The sequence below is a fragment of the Bos indicus x Bos taurus genome, unplaced genomic scaffold (genome assembly GCF_003369695.1).
Source record: "Bos indicus x Bos taurus breed Angus x Brahman F1 hybrid unplaced genomic scaffold, Bos_hybrid_MaternalHap_v2.0 SuperScaffold_100136, whole genome shotgun sequence".
Lineage (NCBI taxonomy): Eukaryota > Metazoa > Chordata > Mammalia > Artiodactyla > Bovidae > Bos > Bos indicus x Bos taurus.
Window position 1 is genome coordinate 664306 of NW_020867068.1, and position 20275 is coordinate 684580.

General features: G+C 40.0%; 1 protein-coding gene across 1 annotated transcript in view; it reads right to left on the reverse strand.

Annotated features, from left to right (window-relative positions):
- The window catches only part of LOC113888444 (multidrug resistance-associated protein 4-like), a 55783-nt gene that overhangs the window by 25431 nt on the left and 10077 nt on the right, over positions 1 to 20275 (reverse strand). The window contains exons 5-6 of the mRNA XM_027535573.1: positions 19857 to 20048; positions 11258 to 11413 (exon numbers count right to left, since the gene is read on the reverse strand). Of these exons, the coding sequence (XP_027391374.1) occupies positions 11258 to 11413; positions 19857 to 20048 (348 nt within the window). The remainder of the gene's footprint in view (positions 1 to 11257; positions 11414 to 19856; positions 20049 to 20275) is intronic.

Below are 20275 nucleotides of genomic sequence, written 5' to 3' on the forward strand. Positions count from 1 at the left end.
TACCTCATATTTTTATAAAAACTTTTTACTCTTTGTAATTTTCAATCCCCCATGCAGGCGATTTCTCATCCTTTAGCTGTTATCTATGAACTTTACACAAACAACTGGGGAGGTGAGGGGAGGCTGGTCTCAGTGTTCCTCGCCCTTCTCTTCTCCATCTTCCCTCCATTATCCAGGTCCTTTCAAGTAAGCAGGTACTCCCTGAATGTAATCTCAACTGGCATTCTTCCTGGGGAATATACTTAACTACTTCAGATCTTGAGCACAAAGGACGCATACACTTCAACTACCTGTTGTGTTTAAGGAAATTATTTAGGAAAAGCTTTCATTTTTGCTTTTTCCTGAAACTTTGAATACAAATTGAGGAGTACTTCTTAAGAACACAGTATTCAACTTTTTTTTTTTTTTTTCTGTTTTGATATGTAACTTCTGTGTAATTAAAAAAATAAAGTATTCATCTTTTAAAGTTCCCCTGAGGACTGATGGTCTATGTCCCCACTCCCCTGTCTCTGGTTCCTACTCAGGTCCTTGCTGCCATCACATCTCCCCCAGTTCTGACCTGTTCATGGCAGGACCAACAGTGATGGGGATAAGCCTGGGAGAGAGAGATGACCCCAGAAGCTTGCTGCTGTTCCCAGGATCACAGGTAACAGGGATTCGGGGAACATGATGTGGACCTGGCTCACCTGAGTGGGGCAACTCAAAGAAACAGTACTGGGCTCCCCCTTCTGCAGAGTCTGCTCTCAGCTTCCTAGGCTGCTTAAATCAGGGTGTTGACACACAAGCATCACTGCTTGCTACTCATTTGAGGGGAAGAGAGATGTACGTTTTCTGCACATAGACAAGTTAACTTCAAGTAACCAAACCAACAGACTTTTCTCCATCTCGGAGCCAACAAGACACTGTAAAGACAAAGGTCTCTTGGCTGGGGAGGGGTAAGATTTTGAATATCTTCTCCTGACACTTATTAGCCCATAATACATAAACTAAAAAGCCCATTTCAAAAACTGATATTCTCCAAAGGAGACTCAAAACTGATATTCTCCAAAGGAGACTCAAAACAGGAGGAGTCATATCGTCTGACTTTACTAAACTTTTGTTATGTTTTGGGGAAAATATCTCATGAGAACATCATTCAGTTTAACTAACATTTATTGAAAACAAAAAATAAATTTGGAGTCAGACAGTTCTAAGTTCTGATTCAACTTCTCATTAGTTATTAGACTCAGGGTAAATTACTTATCTTTCCAAGACAGTTCCATTACTGGAAACTGGGGTTAGCCTTGCAAGGCTGCTGTGACAATCTGAAACACAATGAAGTTCCTGATGTGATGCTAACATGGACCAGGAGCCCAGCCCAACAGGGAGACAGGCAGGGACAGTGTTTGTCAAACTTCAGATGTAGTCGGTGGATGCTGAAATTAATTTTGTGCATTGTGATCATCATTTTGTCTTTTATATGAAGTAGAATAGAACTGGCATCACAGAAAATATCAGAGCACAGAGCAATAGTAATGTTGTTTTGTGACATTTTTGTTTCTGTGTGTGTGTGTGCGTGCATGCACATGAAATCATGATATGAAGCAGTTCTATCAAGGACCACAGTCAACAGCCACCTGAAGTCTTGCACAAATAAAGTAATTTGCTTCTCAGCCTCTGGAGTTGGGAATCTCTTTAAATTTACTTTGAACCCTATAAGTATATTTGGAAATTAATACATTGCTGATCATGTCATTTACAAATATTTTCTTCTTTTCCATAGGTTGTCTATTTGGTTTTTTTAAATGGCTTCCTTCATGCTATACTTTTAAGTTTAACCAGGTCACATTTGTTTATTTTTGCTTTTGCTTCCATTACTTTAGGGGTCAGATCCAAAAAAATAGTGCTGGGATTTATGTCAACGAGTATTCTGCCTATGTGTTCCTCTAAGATCTTGTCTTACTAAGTATCTTGTCTTACAGGTCTTTGCTCATTTATTCATTTTTACTTTATTTTTTATATGGTATTAGAGAATGTTCTAATTATTTCTTTTTTAATATTTTATTTTATTTTTTAACTTTACAATATTGTATTGGTTTTGCCATATATTTTACATGCAGTCATGCAGATTTCCCCACACTTTTTATTGTAGAGACTGTCTTTTCTTTATTACATATTGTTACCTCTTTTGTCTTAGATTAACTGACCATAAGTGCATGGGCTTATATCTGGGTTTTTTACCCTGTTCCATTAATATATGTGTCTGGTTTCTGTGACAGTAACATACTTTTTCATTACTGTGTCTCTGTAGTATAGCCTGAAATCAGGGACTGTGATTCCTCCAGCTATGTTCTTCTTTCTCAAGATTGTTTTGGCTATTTGCGGTCTTTTCTGTTTACATACAAATTTAAAAAATTTTTTTTGTTCTCGTTTTGTGAAAAATGCCACTAGCAATTTGATAGAGATTGCATTGACTCTGTAAATTGTCTTGGGTAGTATGGTTATTTTTAACAATATTGAATCTTTCAATCCAAGAATACAGTTTATCTTTTCATCTGTTTGTATCATCTTGAATTACTTTCATCAGTGTCTTACAGGTTTTGTATACAGGCCTTTTACCTCGTTAGGTAGGTTTATCCTGAGTTTTTTTTCCCCTTTGATGTGATGTCAATGGGATTGTTTCCTTAATTTCTCTTTCTGATACTTTGTTTCTAGTCTACATAAATACAGTCAATATCTGTATAAACAATGGCTTATACAGCTCAATATCAAAGAAACAAACAACCTAATCAAAAAATGCAAAGAAGACTTAAATAGACATTTCTCCAAAGACATACAGATGGTCAACAGACCCATGAAAAGATACTCAGCATCACTAATTATTCAGTTCAGTCACTCAGTCATGTCCAACTCTTTGCGACCCCATGAACTGCAGCATGCCAGGCTTCCTTATCCATCACCAACTCCCAGAGCTTGCTCAAACTCATGTTCATTGAGTTGGTGATGCCATCCAACCATCTCATCCTCTGACGTCTCCTTCTCCTCCCGCCTTCAATTTTTCCTAACATCAGGGTCTTTTCTAAGAAGTCAGTTCTTTGCATCAGGAGGCCAAAATATTGGAATTTCAGCTTCAGCATCAGTCCTTCCAATGAATATTCAGGACTGATTTCCTTTAGGATTGACTGGTTTGATCTCCTTGCAGTCCAAGGGACTCTTAAGAGTATTCTTGAACATCACAATTCAAAAGCATCAATTCTTCTGTGCTGAGTTTTCTTTATAGTCACTAATTATTAGAGAAATGTAGAGCAAAACTACAATGAAGTATCACACCTCACACTGGTTAGAATGACCATCATTTAACATCCACAAATAATAAATGCTGGAGAGGGTGTGGAGGAAGGGGGACCCTCCCACACTGTTGGTGGGAATGTAAGTTGGTACAGCTGTTATGGAAAACAATATGGAGGTTCCTTAAAGAATTGAAAAAGAGTTACTGGGTGATCCAGCAATTTCCCTCCTCAGCAAATATCTGGAAAACATAAAAACTCTAGTTCAAAAAGATACATGCACCCCAGTTTTCACAACTTTTCTATTTACAATAGCCAAGGTATGTCCATGGACAGATGAATGGATAAAGATATGATGTATACACACACACACACACACACACAGGAATATTATTCAGCCATAAAAAGAATGAAATAATGCCATTTGCAGCAACATAGATGAACCTAGAGATTATGAGACTAAGTGAAATAAGTCAGCAGAGAAAGACAAATATCATATGAGATCACTTATATGTGGAATCTTAAAAATTAATAGAAATGAACTTATTTACAACACAGAAACAGATTCACAAACATAGAAAACAAATTAATGTTTACCAAAGAGGAGAGTAGAGAAGGATAAGTTAAAAATCTATGCTTAAGAAATTCACCTTACTATTTTGCTATACAATTGAAACACTGTGAAAAAAATAATTAGACACACACAAAATCTGACTCCTGGCTCTGCCCCTTTCTTGATAAGTGGGACAAGCCCCTAGGGCCTCAGTTTTTAAATCTGTTAGGTAAGGATAACTACAGAATTGTGAGAATTAAGCAGGAAGTGGTAGGATAAGGGGTTAAAACATGTTAATGATTCCACAAATGTTAGGAATTCTTATCAGTACTTGTCAGGGACTGTAATAAGCACAGAGGAGCAGAAATGAGAGCTACATTTCTGTATCCTCAAGGAGATCCTCAAGGAGAGGAAGAAAATAGCCAAGAGTGTGGGAGGGCTGAGAAAAAAGGCCTGAGGTCTTGGTAGAGGACTGTTAAGTAACAATGTGTACAAGATGGTGGTCAGGAAAGAAGTTGCTGGGAGGGGAAAATGAAATCAAAGTACAAGAAAGTGTTATTCTCTCTTTTTGCTTTTGGTGGAAACATTAGATACATTTCTCTGTTACGCCTTCCCACAAATTTCTATTGTGTTTTTTTTTTTTAATTTTTGTTTCTTTGCTCTACTATTTATATTCATATGAACAATTTAGTTTTATTGTAAACAATAAATATAAAGAAAATCACCAAGCACCATGAACACATAAGAGAAATTAAAGAGTAAAGTCATTCCGGAAAGTATTACTCTTTTTACTCAGGCAAAAATAATATCCAAAGGCCAGTAACCCAATTATTAAGAATAATAACAGATCCTGGTGATTGAGCATTCCCAAGAACCAGACATGGGCACAAACCTTATCTCACCCAGTTATGTGTGCTAAGTCGCTTCAGTCATGTCAGACTCTTTGGGACCCCATGGATTCATAGCCCACCAGGCTCCTCTGTCCAAGGGATTTTCCAGTCAAGAATACTGGAGCAAGTTGCTGTGCCCTCCTCCAACAGATCTTCCTGACCCAGGGATTGAATCTGCATCTCTTAAGTCTCCTGCATTGGCAGCAGGTCCTGTACCACTAGCACCACTTGGGAAGCCCAGATACATCTTCACAACAAATCTGTGTGGCAGTGAGTCCCAGGCCTGGTTTAAAGATGAGGACACTGAAGTCTTGAAGCTGAGTAATGTCATCAAGGCCCCACAGTCCTTTGAGGCAGAGCAGGAATAAAACTGTGGGTCACACTGACACTTGGTCTACACAAACATTCTATCCCTGGATGCCTCTGGAATGATTTCCTGGGAACTTTGCACATTGCTAGTTCTCTACAGATATTCCCTCTTTTATCAACCAATATTGTACCTTAGACACAAAAGCATATAGAGAGGAATCTACATGTATACAATGTTTGGCACTATTTTGTAAGGATGCTCTCTGGAGTGTGTATGTTGAACATGCTCTAAGGAAGGGTGGAAATCAACAGAACAGAACAGAACTATGTTGATGGTATGTAAGACTACCATTTTACATATGATGGTATGAAAGACTAAAGGTATGTTTAGTCTTTGCTCAGATATGCTTCCAAACATTATTGGCAGAGCCAAGGATCTTCTAACATTACTTCTTTATCTATAGACTTATTTTATGTACACCAGCATACAATTCTAATTAAGAAGCTTTAAAAATAAGGCAGGGTATGTTTTTCGAAAGCTTTGCATCAAAGGAAATGAAAGGACTCTACAGACAGGCCCTTTATTTCTACTAACTAATCTCACTTGGACATTTCAGAGATGAGTACCATCAAAACGTAAAACTTGGAAATCTAAACTCCTTTATTTTCTACTGTAACCACAAGTCATGAATTAAATAGCCAGAGAAAATCTTTAAATATGGAGACTGAATGTGCTAAAAAGTTCTTCCCATTTTTCCTGAAAGGGATACCTTTAATTTTTTTTTTAATTGTGGTAAAATACATATGAAATTTACTAGCTTGACCAGCTGTAAGTGCACAATTCAGAGGTATTACGTACATTTACAATGTTGCACAGCGATCACCACCATCCAGCCACAGAACTCCTTTCGTCTTTCAAAACTGAAACTCTGTAGACATTAAACAACAACTCCCCACTCCCAGCAGCTCATGGAACCCACCATTCTAATTCTTGTCCCCATGAATTTAGTACTCTAGGTACCTCATATTAGTAGAATCATACAGTATTTGTCCTCTGTGACTGGCTTATTTCACTGTCACCTCAAGGTTCATCTGTGTTGTAGCACAAGTCAGAATTTCCTCCCTTTCTAAAGCTGAATAATACTCCACTGTTTACATATATGTACCACATTTTGTTTATTGATCCATCTGTCAATGTACCTTTGGGTGCCTCCACCTTTTTGCTACTGAGAATAATGCTGTGATGAACATGCAAGTACAGGTATCACTTCAAGATCTTTCTTTCAATTCTTTTGGGTCTATACTCTAAAGTAGAATTGCTAGATCATATAATATTTCTATCTTTAACTTTTTTGAGAATTGACCAACTTGTTTTCCACAGTGGCTTCACTATCTTACATTTCTACCAGCAATGAACAAGGATTCTAATTTCTCTACATCCTTGCCAATACTGCCAACCCATTTTCTTTCTTTCCTTCTTTCATTTTTCTTTTTTGACAGTAGATGTCTTAAGGGGTATGAGGCAGCATTTCACTGTAGTCTGAAAAGCTGTATCTTGGTTTCAAAAGTACTTAGACATATGCATTACCATATGGAAAATTAGATAGCCAGTGGAAATTTGCTGTATGATACAGAGAACTCAAATTTGGTGCTCTGTGATAACCTAGAGGGGTGGGATGAGGTAGGAAGGAGGTTCAAGAGGGAAGGGACATTTATATATATATATATATATATATATATATATATATACATACCTATGGCTGATCCATGTTGATACATGGCAGAAGCCAAAACGATATTATAAAGCAATTATCCTTCAATTAAAAATAAATTAATTAGAAAAAACCAGAGTACTTAGAGTAATTCCAGGTATTTTAGAGGCCACCGGTAGATAGCAACAGCTGTACTCAGTCATAAGGCCCAAGCCCACGTTCTCCTTCCCTTTGGGTGCCATGCTGAAATGCTTGCTAATAAACAGGCATTTCAGGGAATATTACACCCACATTCCAGGAAGCACATTTGCCTGGCTCTTTGTGTCTCATCTCTTCTCTGTTTCCCATCTCAAGACGGTGTTTTTCTGAGCTTTATTTGATAGGAAGATGATTATGGAGTATAAAAATAAAACCTCAAAAAAATAAAAAATAAAAAGCAAATCTATCAAAACAGAGGGCAGGATGAAAGATCAGGACACCTGGCCTCCACTGCCCTTGGCTATATACCTGGACACAATCAAGGACAGAAATGGTAAAGGCCTAACTGAACCAGAAGAGATGAAGAAGAGATGAAAAGAATACACAGAAGAACTGTACAGAAAGGACCTTAATAACACAGATAACCACCATGCTGTCGTCACCCTCCCAGAGCCAGACATTCTGGAGTGTGAAGTCAAGTGGGCCTTAGAAGGCATCACTACCAACAAAGTTGGGCTTCCCAGGTGGCGATAGTGGTAAAGTATCCACCTTCCAATGCAGGAGACATAAGAGACATGGGTTTGATCCCTGGGTTGGGAAGATCTTATGGAGGAGGGCATGGCAACCCTCTCCAGAATTCTTGCCTGGAGAATCCCATGGACCGTAGCCTGTAGGGTTATGGTCCATAGGATCTGCAGAGAGTCAGCCATGACTGAAGCAACTTGGCATGCACAAAGCTAGTGGAGGCAAGGGAATTCCAGTACAGCTATTAAAATCCTAAAAGATCATGCTATCAAAGTGCTGCACTCAGTATGTGAGCAAATTTGGAAAACTCAGCACTGGCCACAGGACTGGAAAAAGTCAATTCTCATCCCAATACCCAAGAAGGGGAGTACTAAAGAATATTCAAACTACTGACAACTGCACTCATCTTCCATGCTAATAAGGTTAGGCTTAAAATTCTGCATGCTGGGCTGAAGCACTACATGAACCAAGAACTTCCAGATGTCCAAGCTGCGTTTAGAAAAGGCAAAAGAACAAGAGATCAAATTGCCAATATTCGCTGCATCTTAGAGAAAGCAAAGGAAATCCAGAAAACATCTACCTCTGTTTCACTGACTATACAAAAAATTTGACTGTGTAGATCATAACAAATTGTGGAAAACTCTTAAAGAGATGGGAATACCAGGTCATCTTACTTGTCTCTTAAGAAACCTGTATGTGGGGGGAGAAGCAACAGTTAGAACACTGCATGGAACAACTGACTGGTTCAGGATTGAAAAAGGAGTACAAAAAGGCTGTTTATTGTCACCCTTTTTATTAAACTTATTTGCTGAGAACATCATGAGAAATGCTGGGCTGGATGAGTTACAAGCTGGAATCAAGACTGGCAGGAGAAACATCAACAACTTCAGATATGTGGATGATACCACTCTAATGGCAGAAAGAGAAGAGGAACTAAAGAACCTCTTGATGAGGGTGAAGGAGAAGAGTGAAATGGCCAGCTTAAAACTAAATATTAATAAAACTAAGATCACGACTTCCAGCCCCATCACTTTCATGGCCTATAGAAAGGGAAAAGGTGGAAGCAGTGACAGATTTCCTCTTCTTAGGCTCTAAAGTCACTGTGGATGGTGACTGCAGCCAGGAAACTAGAAAATGATTGCTTCTTGACAAGAAAGCTATGACAAATCTTGACAGTGTATTAAAAAGCAAAAACATCACTTTGCTGACAAAGGTCTGTATAGTCAAAGTTATGGTCTTTCCAGTGGTCATGTATGGTTGTCAGAGCTGTACCATAAAGAAAGCAGAACACCAAAGAATTGATGCTTTCAAATTGTGGTGTTGGAGAAGACTCTTGAGAGTCCTTTGGACTGCAAGGAGTTCAAACCAGTCAATCTTAGAGGAAATCACCCCTGAATACTCACTGGAAGGACTGATGTTGAAGCTGAACTCCAATACTTTGGTCACCTGATGCAAACAGCTGACTCACTGGAAAAGACAACTGACTCATTGGAAAAGACCCTGATGCTGGGGAGGACTGAATGCAGAAGAAGAAGAGGGAAACAGAGGGTGAGATGGCTGGATGGCATCACCATATGAAACAGACATGAACTTGGGCAAACTCTAGGAGATGGTGAGGTCCATGGAGTCGTGAAGTGTCAGACACGACTGGGCAACTGAACAACAACAGTATACCTGGAGGATGGTAATTGCTCAGTAAATATTCACTAAAGTATGGAGTGCCTGACGAACTATGGAAGGAGGTTCGTGACATTGTACAGGAGACAGGGATCAAGACTGTCTCCATGGAAAAGAAATGCAAAAAAGCAAAATGGCTGTCTGAGGAGGCCTTACATACAGCTGTGAAAAGAAGAGAAGTGAAAAGCAAAGGAGAAAAGGAAAGATATACCCATTTGAATGCAGAGTTCCAAAGAATAGCAAGGAGAGATAAGAAAGCCTTCCTCAATGATCAATGCAAAGAAATAGAGGAAAACAACAGAATGGGAAAGACTAGAGATCTCTTCAATAAAATTAGAGATACCAAAGGAACATTTCCTGCAAAGATGGGTTCGATAAAGGACAGAACTGGTATGGACATAACAGAAGCGGAAGATATTAAGAGATGGAAAGAATACACAGAAGAACTGTACAAAAAAATCTTCACAACCAAGATAATCACGATGGTGTGATCACTGACCTAGAGCCAGACATCCTGGAATGTGAAGTCAAGTGGGCCTTAGGAAGCATCACTACGAACGAAGCTAGTGGAGGTGATGGAATTCCAGTTGAGCTCTTTCAAATCCTGAAAGATGATGCTGTGAAAGTGCTGCACTCAATATGCCAGCAAATTTGGAAAACTCATCAGTGGCCACAGAACTAGAAAAAGTCAGTTTTAATTCCAATCCCAAAGAAAGGCAATGCCAAAGAATGCTCAAACTACTGCACAACTGCACTCATCTCACATGCTAGTAAAGTAATGCTCAAAATTCTCCAAGCCAGGCTTCAGCAATACGTGAACCGTGAATTTCCAGTTGTTCAAGCTGGTTTTAGAAAAGGAAGAGGAACCAGAGATCAAATTGCCAAAATCCGCTGGATCATGGAAAAAGCAAGAGAGTTCTAGAAAAAACATCTATTTCTGTTTTATTGACTATGCCAAAGCCTTTGACTGTGTGGATCACAATAAACTGTGGAAAAGTCTGAAAGAGATGGGAATACCAGACGACCTGACCTACCTCTTGATAAACCTATATGCAGGTCAGGAAGCAACAGTTAGAATTGGACATGGAACAACAGACTGGTTCCAAATAGGAAAAGGAGTACGTCAAGGCTGTATATTGTCACCCTGCTTATTTAACTTCTATGCAGAGTACATCATGAGAAAGGCTGGGCTGGAAGAAGCACAAGCTGGAATCAAGATTGCCGGGAGAAATATCAATAACCTCAGATATGCAGATGACACCACCCTTATGGCAGAAAGTGAAGAGGAACTAAAAAGCCTCTTGATGAAAGTGAAAGAGGAGAGTGAAAAAGCTTAAAGCTCAACATTCAGAAAATTAAGATCATGGCATCCGGTCCCATCACTTCATGGCAAATAGATGGGGAAACAGTGGAAACAGTGTCAGACTTTATGTTTCTGGGCTCCAAAATCACTGCAGATGGTGATTGCAGCCATGAAATTAAAAGACACTACTCCTTGGAAGGAAAGTTATGACCAACCTAGATAGCATATTCAAAAGCAGAGACATTACTTTGCCAACAAAGGTCTGTGTAGTTAAGGCTATGGTTTTTTCAGTGGTCATGTATGGATGTGAGAGTTGGACTGTGAAGAAGGCTGAGTGCCGAAGAATTGATGCTTTTGAACTGTGGTATTGGAGAAGGCTCTTGAGAGTCCCTTGGACTGCAAGGAGATCCAACCAGCCCATTCTGAAGGAGATCAGTCCTGGGTGTTCACTGGAAGGACTGATACTAAAGCTGAAACTCCAATACTTTGGCCACCTGATGTGAAGAGTTGACTCATTGGAAAAGACTCTGATGCTGGGAGGGTTTGGGGGCAGGAGGAGAAGGGGACGACAGAGGATGAGATGGCTGGATGGCTTCACTGACTCAAAGAACATGAGTTTGAGTGAACTCCGGGAGTTGGTGATGGACAGGGGGGCCTGGCATGCTGCGATTCATGGGGTCGCAGAGTCGGACACAACTGAGCAACTGAACTGAACTGAACTGAGGGGTAAAAATGATTAACCCTTTTGTTTAATTTGAAGAATATAAAAATAACAAAATAAGTAAACTTAAGTGGCTTATGAAAAGAGCATGTGAGTGCATTACCTGAGGTGCAACTGACATTTTCTTCCTTAAATCATGAAGTCCAATATAGGTCGTCCGGTGTCCATCAATCCAAACACCACCTTCAGGTTCTGACAATCTAAAAAGGGCAGTGATGAGGGAACTTTTTCCAGCTCCTGTTCTTCCTACAATGCCAAGCTGTAAAGAGATCCAGGAGAGAGTAAGAATTAACAAAATGCAACAAACCTGGCAGAAATGCTGGTTATTGATGATGAATTTTAAAAGTTCTATGTAAAGACTAGTTTATAATTTTCTCAGTCATGGCACTGTTGACATTATGGGACAGATAATTCATTCTTGGGGGAAGAGGGCTTTTCCTGTGTATTGTAGGATGTTTAGCAGTAGCCTTGAACTCGACCCACTAGATACCAGTAGCACCCCATAAATAAACTGTGGCAACCAAAAATTTCAGATACTGACAACTGCCCCCTGGTTGAGAGCCCCCTAGTGCCAAGAAGAGTTAAAAATGACAATCTGCTGGCAGTGAAAGGCCAGTGATCTCCTAAGTGGTCCATAAGAAGTCAGTCTTTAAATTAGCTTTATTCCTACAGCCTAAGTAAGTTGACCTGGAGAATTATGTGACTAATTGTATGGAGATATCAACAAGTAAATTCAGAAGTATTATACATAAAAAAGTATTCACTTTTTCAAGGGCCTAATTATTTAAGAGGAATTATTCTTTGGTAGAAAAACTAAAAAACTTCCTAATATTAAATATCTTAATTATATTCTATCTTGAAAGAAAATATCTTAAAATTATAAAATGCAGATCTCAGTGTCTTATAAGACAGAGGATAGTAGACAAAATGCACTTAATGAAGTCAACATCAACACAACATTTGCTACTTTTATGGGACCTTTCACTGGAGCAGTTCAAAAGGTATTTTATAAGCAAATTAATACTTGCAATTGCACCTTGGAAAGATACATGTCAAGTGTCAGTCTGGTCATTAAAACCAAAGCAGAGAGAAATTCAGTGCACTAATGATAAGATTGGGGCTTTTCTGGTGGCTCAGTTGTAAATAACGCACCTGTCAATGCAGCTGACTCAGGTTTGATCCCTGAATTGGGAAGATCCCCCAGAAAAGGAAATAGCAACCCACTCCAGTATTCTTGCCTGGAGAATTCCATGGACAGAGGAGCCTGGCAGGCTACCATCCATGAGATCACAATGGAGTTGGACACGACTGAGCAACTAATACTTATCAATGCAGCAGACATGGGTTCAGTCTCTAATCCGGGAAGACCCCACATGCTACAGAGCAACTAAGCCAGTGCACCACAACTACTGAAGCCCACATGCCCTAGACACGGGAGCCACAACAAGAGAAGCCACCGCAGTGAGAAGCCTGGGCACTGCAACTAGAGAGCTGCTCACTGCAACTAGTGACCCCTCATTCATTGCAACTAGAGAAAACACCAGAGCAGCAACGAAGACCCAGCCCAGCCAAAGATAAATAAATAAAATTATTTTGTAAAAAGTTATGTTTATACTATGTTGTAGTTTATTTAGTGCACAACAGTATTATGTAAGAAAAACAATATTCATACCTTAATTTTCAAATACTGATTGCTAAAAGAATGCTAACCATCATCTAAGCCTTTATTGGGTAGTAACATTAAAAAACACTGATCACAGATCAGAAAAACAAATATAATAATAATAAAATGGCTTGAAATATTGTGAGAATTACCAAAAGGTGACAGAGACATGAAGTTAGCAAATACTGTAGGGAAGATGGTACCAATGTACTTGTTCAACACTGAGTTGTCATAAATGTTTACTTTGTTAAAAAAAAAAAAAAGAAGAAGAAGCATTATCTGTGAAGCACAATAAAAATGTGTGTCTGTCTTTCTGGGTGTTCTTATACATAAATCAACACACATTAAGACACAGGTGACAACTGTATCCATGAGAATGTGTGTATGTTCCCATGTTATCAGCTCTACTGAAACTGATCCATCTGTGCAAATGGGAACATTTGTAGACTTTGGATAAATGGGCTGAGATATGTAGGGGCATTGAGGGCCACTCATGACCATGGGACTGTGAGCTCCAAACTCCAGTGAGGAGAATAATAAGAAACAAGGGACTTCACAGGCAGTCCAGTGGTTAAGATTCTGAGCTTCCACTGCAGGGGACATGGGTCCAATCCCTGGTAGGGAACTAAGATCCCACATGCTGTGTGGCCATACATCCCCTCCTAAAAAGGCAATTCAAAGAAAAAAAATACACCTGCCTCTGACTATTTCTACAGTTAAATCATTAAAACTATTAATGTAGTCTGTATGTCTTATCTGGGTCACCAGTGGGTTTTACCAATTCCACACGGAAAGTGTCACCAGTATCAGTAAGTTTACATTCCTAATACCAAAGACACTTGGAAAAAATCTTATTTTAGCTGCTGCGCAACAGCTCCTTTCTATTTTTCCTACCACTTGGATCAGAGTGGGAAGTGTAAGACAGGAAGTCAGGAGCTGTATGCCTTCAGCAAGATGTCATGGGAAAATGATACCACTTTTTGAAATTAAACTGATGTCCAATAAAATGAAGCTATAAATCCCAGGTTTGTGAATGTGCAGGGAACCAGGCCAGGGTTCATCTGTGATGACCACACCAACTTGTTAGACACTTGCTCCTGAATCTCTCTTCACACATCAAACTCAACATGATCAACATCTGATGCCCCACATAAAACAGCCATGTCCTCTGACTTCCCTACTCTACTTCTTTCCCAGGCTCATAGGCAGAACTGTCCACCTTCCTTCCAGCTTTCCCTGAGTCCAGCATGCTGCCAAGCCCTGAAAACTCTAGTCTTGCAATGTTTCATGGCTCAGTCCCTCATTTTAAGGTCCACATTCACCACCTGAGTGTCAGGTTGCATTATCATTTAAAAAAACAAAATAAAACAAACTCTTTTCTTAATCATAATCAGTGCAAATGAATTTGCAAAGTAAATAAAGACTAGATATATGCTAGAAGTCTTATAAAACCAATCTTAAGATGTTGATGTTTTGATTTTCCAGACTTGTGTTATGTGTTCTTAAAGATACAAATTTACATATTTAAACAAAATATGATTAGTATGAACATACTGTTTAGTGTATCTTCATTTAGAATTTCATAAAAATATTTATTTTAAATGGCTATATAATATTACAGTATATGTGATCATTTATTTAACAAATTCCTACTGGTAGATATTCAATCTCCAATAGTTTGCTAATATAAATAACTCCGTGTCAAATATCCTTGAAGCTCAATCTTTGCAAATAACCTTAATGCTTTCCTCAGATGAATTCTCAGATGTGTAATTGCTGAGAATAAGGTACGTACATTTTAAGAGAAAGCTGTTAAGTATTGCCAACCTCCAGAAAAATGATACCATTTTCAACTTCCACCTGTTTCCCTGCACATTCATAAGCCTGGGTGTTATAGCTTTGTTTTAATTGACATCAGTTTGATACCAAAAAGTGGAGTCTATTTCCCAGGACATCTTAATGGAAACACAATAGCTCCTGACTCCCTGTCCCCTGCATATGCCCACTTGGGACCATGTGCTCTCACTTCTCAGAGTAAACCCCCAAAGGTCGGCTCTGTGTCACTCCATCCCAGGACATCTCTTCTACAAAACTGTTCCCACTGACCTCTCCATCCTTCATGTCCATGAGTCAGCTTTCTTGGGGTCACTAGGTAGTTGTGAGGGTTGGATATGAAAATGTATGCTACACACCTGGTAGTTCTTTTCCCTGAATGCTCTGCAGGTGCCTGGTTCTTCACTCACTGGATCAGGGCATCGTGCCTTTGCTCATGTTGGTCTCACCTCCGAGAATGCCTTTCACATGCATTTCCACCTGCTGAAGCCCTGACCACACATCACTAAGTCTGTCTCATGTGCCTAATTCTTCAGAAATGCTCTCCCTGTACCCTATATGTGCTTATCCCAATACTAACAGATGTTGTATTATCTTTTCCTAAATTTCTATAAAAATTCTGACCACCTTCTAGCTTATAAAACTAATATACCTATTTTCTTGTTTCTTCAACTGGCCTGTATATGTTGACAGCAGGATCTGTACTGGACTTGACTTTTTCTTATTTTTATTCCCTGTGGAGCCCTGAGACAAAGAAGCTTCTGCAGAAAGCTGAGGTTTTTAATCAGGCCAGAGAATTTATGGAAAATCTATCACCATATTATTTAGACATATGATAAGCTGGACAAAAAGAAACATGGCAGATGGATCCTGCAGCCATAAATAAAACTTCAAATGGCCAACACCTCATTCTCATGGGACAGACAACAACTTCCACCATATAAGTGTTTATAGTAATTTTATACAGTATAAAAACTACAACAATCATTGGTCAAGCATCTACTCTGACCCCTGTGCTGGGTGCTTTACATGTCTTATCTTGTTTAAGTCGTACAACAAGCCTACGGGTTAGGTCCTATCAATTCCATTTTTCCAAAAGAAGACTGAGGCTTAATTAGTCTGCCTGAAATTTCAGAGTCCATTAAGTCATAGGATGAGACTCAAACCCACATCTGTCAGCCTCTTTTCCATTCTGCTGATTAACTCCTTAAACCTGGACGGTCTGGTATCTTATCATGTGTCTGTGTAGCTAGAACAGAGAAAGTGGGGAGAGGTGTAGCTGCAGTTAAAGGAACGGGCCTACCATGGAGATCCTGTGGCCAGAGAGTTGAAGCATGATGTGGACATGGGTACATATAACACGGTGAGTGAGACAAGAGGGATGACATCACTGAGCAGAGAGAGTACCTGAGGTCAGGTTCCCCAGGAGACAAACCAAACAGACTTCCTGCCCTGCTTGGAGAGCGAGACTCATTCTTTATCCCATCAGGTGGTGAAAGAACCTCACATACACTGCTGCACGAGGCTGTCTCTGACTCCAGGTCCAGGCAGGGCTAAGCCTATGGGAAATCCCTCCAGTCCCTGTAGGAGGCTGGTGTGGGGAAGGTAGGAGCAGGATGAAAACTGCCTGTGATGAAGATGAGACTCCATCAAGAAGATGCAAAGAAATGCAGTGGAATCACACAGAGTTGAATTATAAAGCATAAGTGCAATTTGAAGAATATGAAAGTAAGTAAATCTATAGGGGAAGTGGCACAGAACTTTCTAGAGCCTAATGCTCAGTCATAACAGGGACCTGAGCTCAATTTCAACCTGTCAAAGGATGTTTAATAGAAATCACAGGTTATCACTTATAAGAAATGCTTATGGGAGAGAAAGGAATTTACCAGAAGGCCTTGTTCAAATGAGTAAAGAGGTCTGGATGGGCCTGAGACTCTGCATTTCTAGAAAGCTCCAGGAGATGTAGGAGCTGCTGGCCCTGACACCACAGTCTGAATCACAAGGAATTAGAAAGCCAGTAAGGGAAGTGGGACAATCTGGAATGAGGAGAGGGGTTGCTGAGGAGACACTATGTAAAAAAGGAGAAAATGTAGGAAACGAATATTTTTGCACATTACAGCAAGGTCTAGTAAGTATCTCTAAAGTGTATTATAGAAATAAGAGCTCTGAGCTTATTTATATTTATATAAATATAACAAACCAAAACCAATCTATCCTGAGAGCTGGATAAATGCTTTAAAATGTCCCAGAACTCTAAAATCATTAAATCAACCACAAAACCATCTAAATGAAAACTATCTAAATGAAAATTGAAACCAGTGTTCAGAATCTAACTGGGAAGATTAAGGTGCTATTTACATCATCTGGGATCTTTATTTTTACTTGCTATTTCTTCCCTGAATTTGAATTCTATGTAGTACCTACTACATTCTCCTATTGATTCTAACTTTCAGGAATCAGGACAACAGAGGAAACAATGGAAAGAGAATAAAGCCCCATTTCGGCTGGGCAGGCTCACTCCCACATCCCTCACAGCAGCCTCTTTCAAACCCAGCACCAAAGGGGTGACCCAGAGTGATGGGGTGGGACAGGTTAGCAGGAGAGGGAACCTGGGATGTTCATAGGTGGAGTAGAATCACTTCCTGAACACGCTGCGTGGGTATTGTCTCCAAACACAGAAATGAAGCTAATGTTGTTAAGGCAGAAGGGGACGACAGAGGATGAGAAGGTTGGATGCCATCAGCAACTTGAAGGATATGAGTTTGAGCAAGCTCCGGGAGTTGGTAATGGACAGGGAGGCCTGATGCTGCAGTCCATGGGGTCACAAAGAGTTGGACACAACTGAGCGACTGAACTGATCTGTGATACGGGGGATAGACCAAGTCAGAGATCAAAAGTCAAGCTACCACAGTCATTAATTCAGCTTCCAAATTCAATTTGCCCTCAAATATTTTGGAATCTCAACAGTCCTATGATTTGCAGTTTTTAAGAAGGAAGAATAGAATCTATTATGTTTGTAAGTTGTACTGCAGAGTTTCTGAAATAATTCCTATTTTATGGTTTTGGGGAAAATTAAGACAAGTGCAAGTTAACAGAATCACATTTACAACAGGAAATCTGACAGACACATTGTCTGAGAGTAAGCTAACATCACCTACAGTGCTCTCAGGGACAGGATTGTATCAAGAGCTGTGGTTAATGTTTTCCCAACAAAACAGTCCTCAGCTTCTTCCTGAACTATGATGGAACTGGAAATAATTATGAGTCACCTTTAGTGCTGCAACTAACTGAAGCTGCTCCCTGGGTATCCTTTTGGCAATCAGTTGAATATGTATTTTCATGTTACAAGGATATCATTCATTAAATTACAGCTATAGTCCACTAGGGGGTTGTGGTGGGAAGAGTTAAAGAGCAGTTCTTTTAGTTGTTCATGCAGTTTTCTTGTGTGTATGTTCTGGTTACTGGCTGCTCACACCTGTGTGTTACTCAACCTTGCAGACAGCAGTTCTTCAGCACCCTCTCTAAGCCCTGCAGACTGCCACTTTCTAGGGAACAAGGATGAAAATAAGATGCCCCTTGATTTTAAGAAGCCTCAAGGTACCGTGAGATACAGACCTCAAATTACAAAGCACGACACAGATGCTATCTTATATTTTAATTTTGATAAAGTTCACATAACATAAAATTTAACTACTTAACCATTTCTAAGTGGATGGTTTAATGTTCAGTACATTCACATGGTGTGCAACCAAGCTCAAGATTTTTTTTTTTCCCTCATAAAACTGAATTCTATAACCATTAAACAAACAACTACCTATTGCCACTCCCCAAGTCTCTGGAGACCACCATCCTACTTCCTGTCTTCCTGAATTTGACCACTTTGTCAAATTCATAGAATTTCACCACCTCACAAAAGCAGTATTTGTTCCTTTCGTGTCTGACATTTAGCAAGATGCTGTCAAGGTTTAACCATAGGTCAGCATTTCCCTCCTTTTAAACATTGGATAGTTCAATGTAAGGATTAGTTCCTTCCAACTTTTGGCTGCTTTGAACATAGTTGTCCTGTGAATGCTACCTTCAAAGAGTATATAAGATGCTAAGGAAGAATTGAGGGTCTTGAAGATGCATTGGAGTCAACTCAGAAAATGAGGAGACTTTCACCATCCAGGTGATAGAGTGGAAGGTCTCTGAGGCAGAGGGCAGACTGCTCACTGGAAGCTGGGAGGATGTGGTGCTTTAGGAGAACCAACACACAACCAGAGTGTAGCGGTGTGTGTAAGTTGGGAGACATTCTGGCAGCAGAGGGAGGCGGGGAAGAGCTTCCTATCAACTTGTCTGCTCTGGTTTATTCTTTTCTTCAAGACTCTGCCATGTTCCAGGCCAAGGGCCTTAAGTTGAGTATAAAGGAACATCACAGCAGACATGGACACTGGCCGGTTCAGCTCACAAGTCTCTCTGCCATCTCCCATGTGGATCTTCCCTGCTCTGTTCAATTTGCTTTTGACTTTGAGCAAATCTCTGTGTTCTGCCTCCATCACAGGCCCTGGTTCCTCACCCTTGACTGAGTCATGATTCTGGGCTCTACTCTAGTAACAACGAACTCACCCCATGGCCCCTGCTGGAGTGGACTTGGGGCTGTGCTCTGGTTCCAGCAGCAGCTCTCCCAGCAAACTAAGGATCAGATCTGTGCTAAATAAAGAAGCAGTCTGTGGGGGGAGGGCAGGGGAATGGTAGCTCAGCGTGGATGTGTAGGAGGAAAAGTCTACAGAAAAGACCAAGTGACAGGAGCAGGTTCTAAACAGAGAGCACCGTGGGAGGAAGAGAAGATTTTAGAAATACAAAGAAGAAACGATGGAAAGGAGATACTGGAGAATTAGGGACATGGAGCTAGGACTGACTTCCCAGACTTTGTATGAATAATGAGGTGTTACACATAGTGTCCTGGGTCAGGTTAAAATTGAGCCCATGAGCCCAGGGCCCACCAGCCACCATGAGGGAGCTCACAATGCAGGGGATAAGAAATGCTTGTATCCCATTCCATGGTCAGTTTCCAAGAAAGATTCACCTACATATCACTGATTAAATCTGCATCCATGAGGTACAAAAAGCCCTCCCACAACCCCCAACACACTGACAAGGAAACCAAGAGCAGATGTGGTACAAAAACTTTAGCTGGAATTTAAAGAGGCAAATGGCTTAAACTAACCTTTTCTCTTGGGGCAGTGAGTACTCTCAGGTTCTTCAATACCAGAGGCCCATCCAAGCTGTACCTGAAGTTAATATAATAAAAGTCAATCTCTCCTTCATGGGGCCAGGATGGCGGTGGACGATACTCAAGTTCCCAGGGTGCTTCTTTCTCAAGGTCTGTATATTTAATCCCCCTTTCTACTGAAATCATCTGAAACACATATGACATCAAGTGAGTTAGTATCAGAGAGTCTTGTTTATGGATGTTCAGAGACTGTAAATGAGACATTTTTCTTTTTTTATCTTTATATCTGATTTTATATGGTTCAGAATATCCCAGGTCTTAGCATCCACAAAGGACAGAAACAAGAGTTTGATGAGGCCTTGGATGAATTGCAAATTTGTTTGTCATCTTCAATACTTATACTTACAGCCACT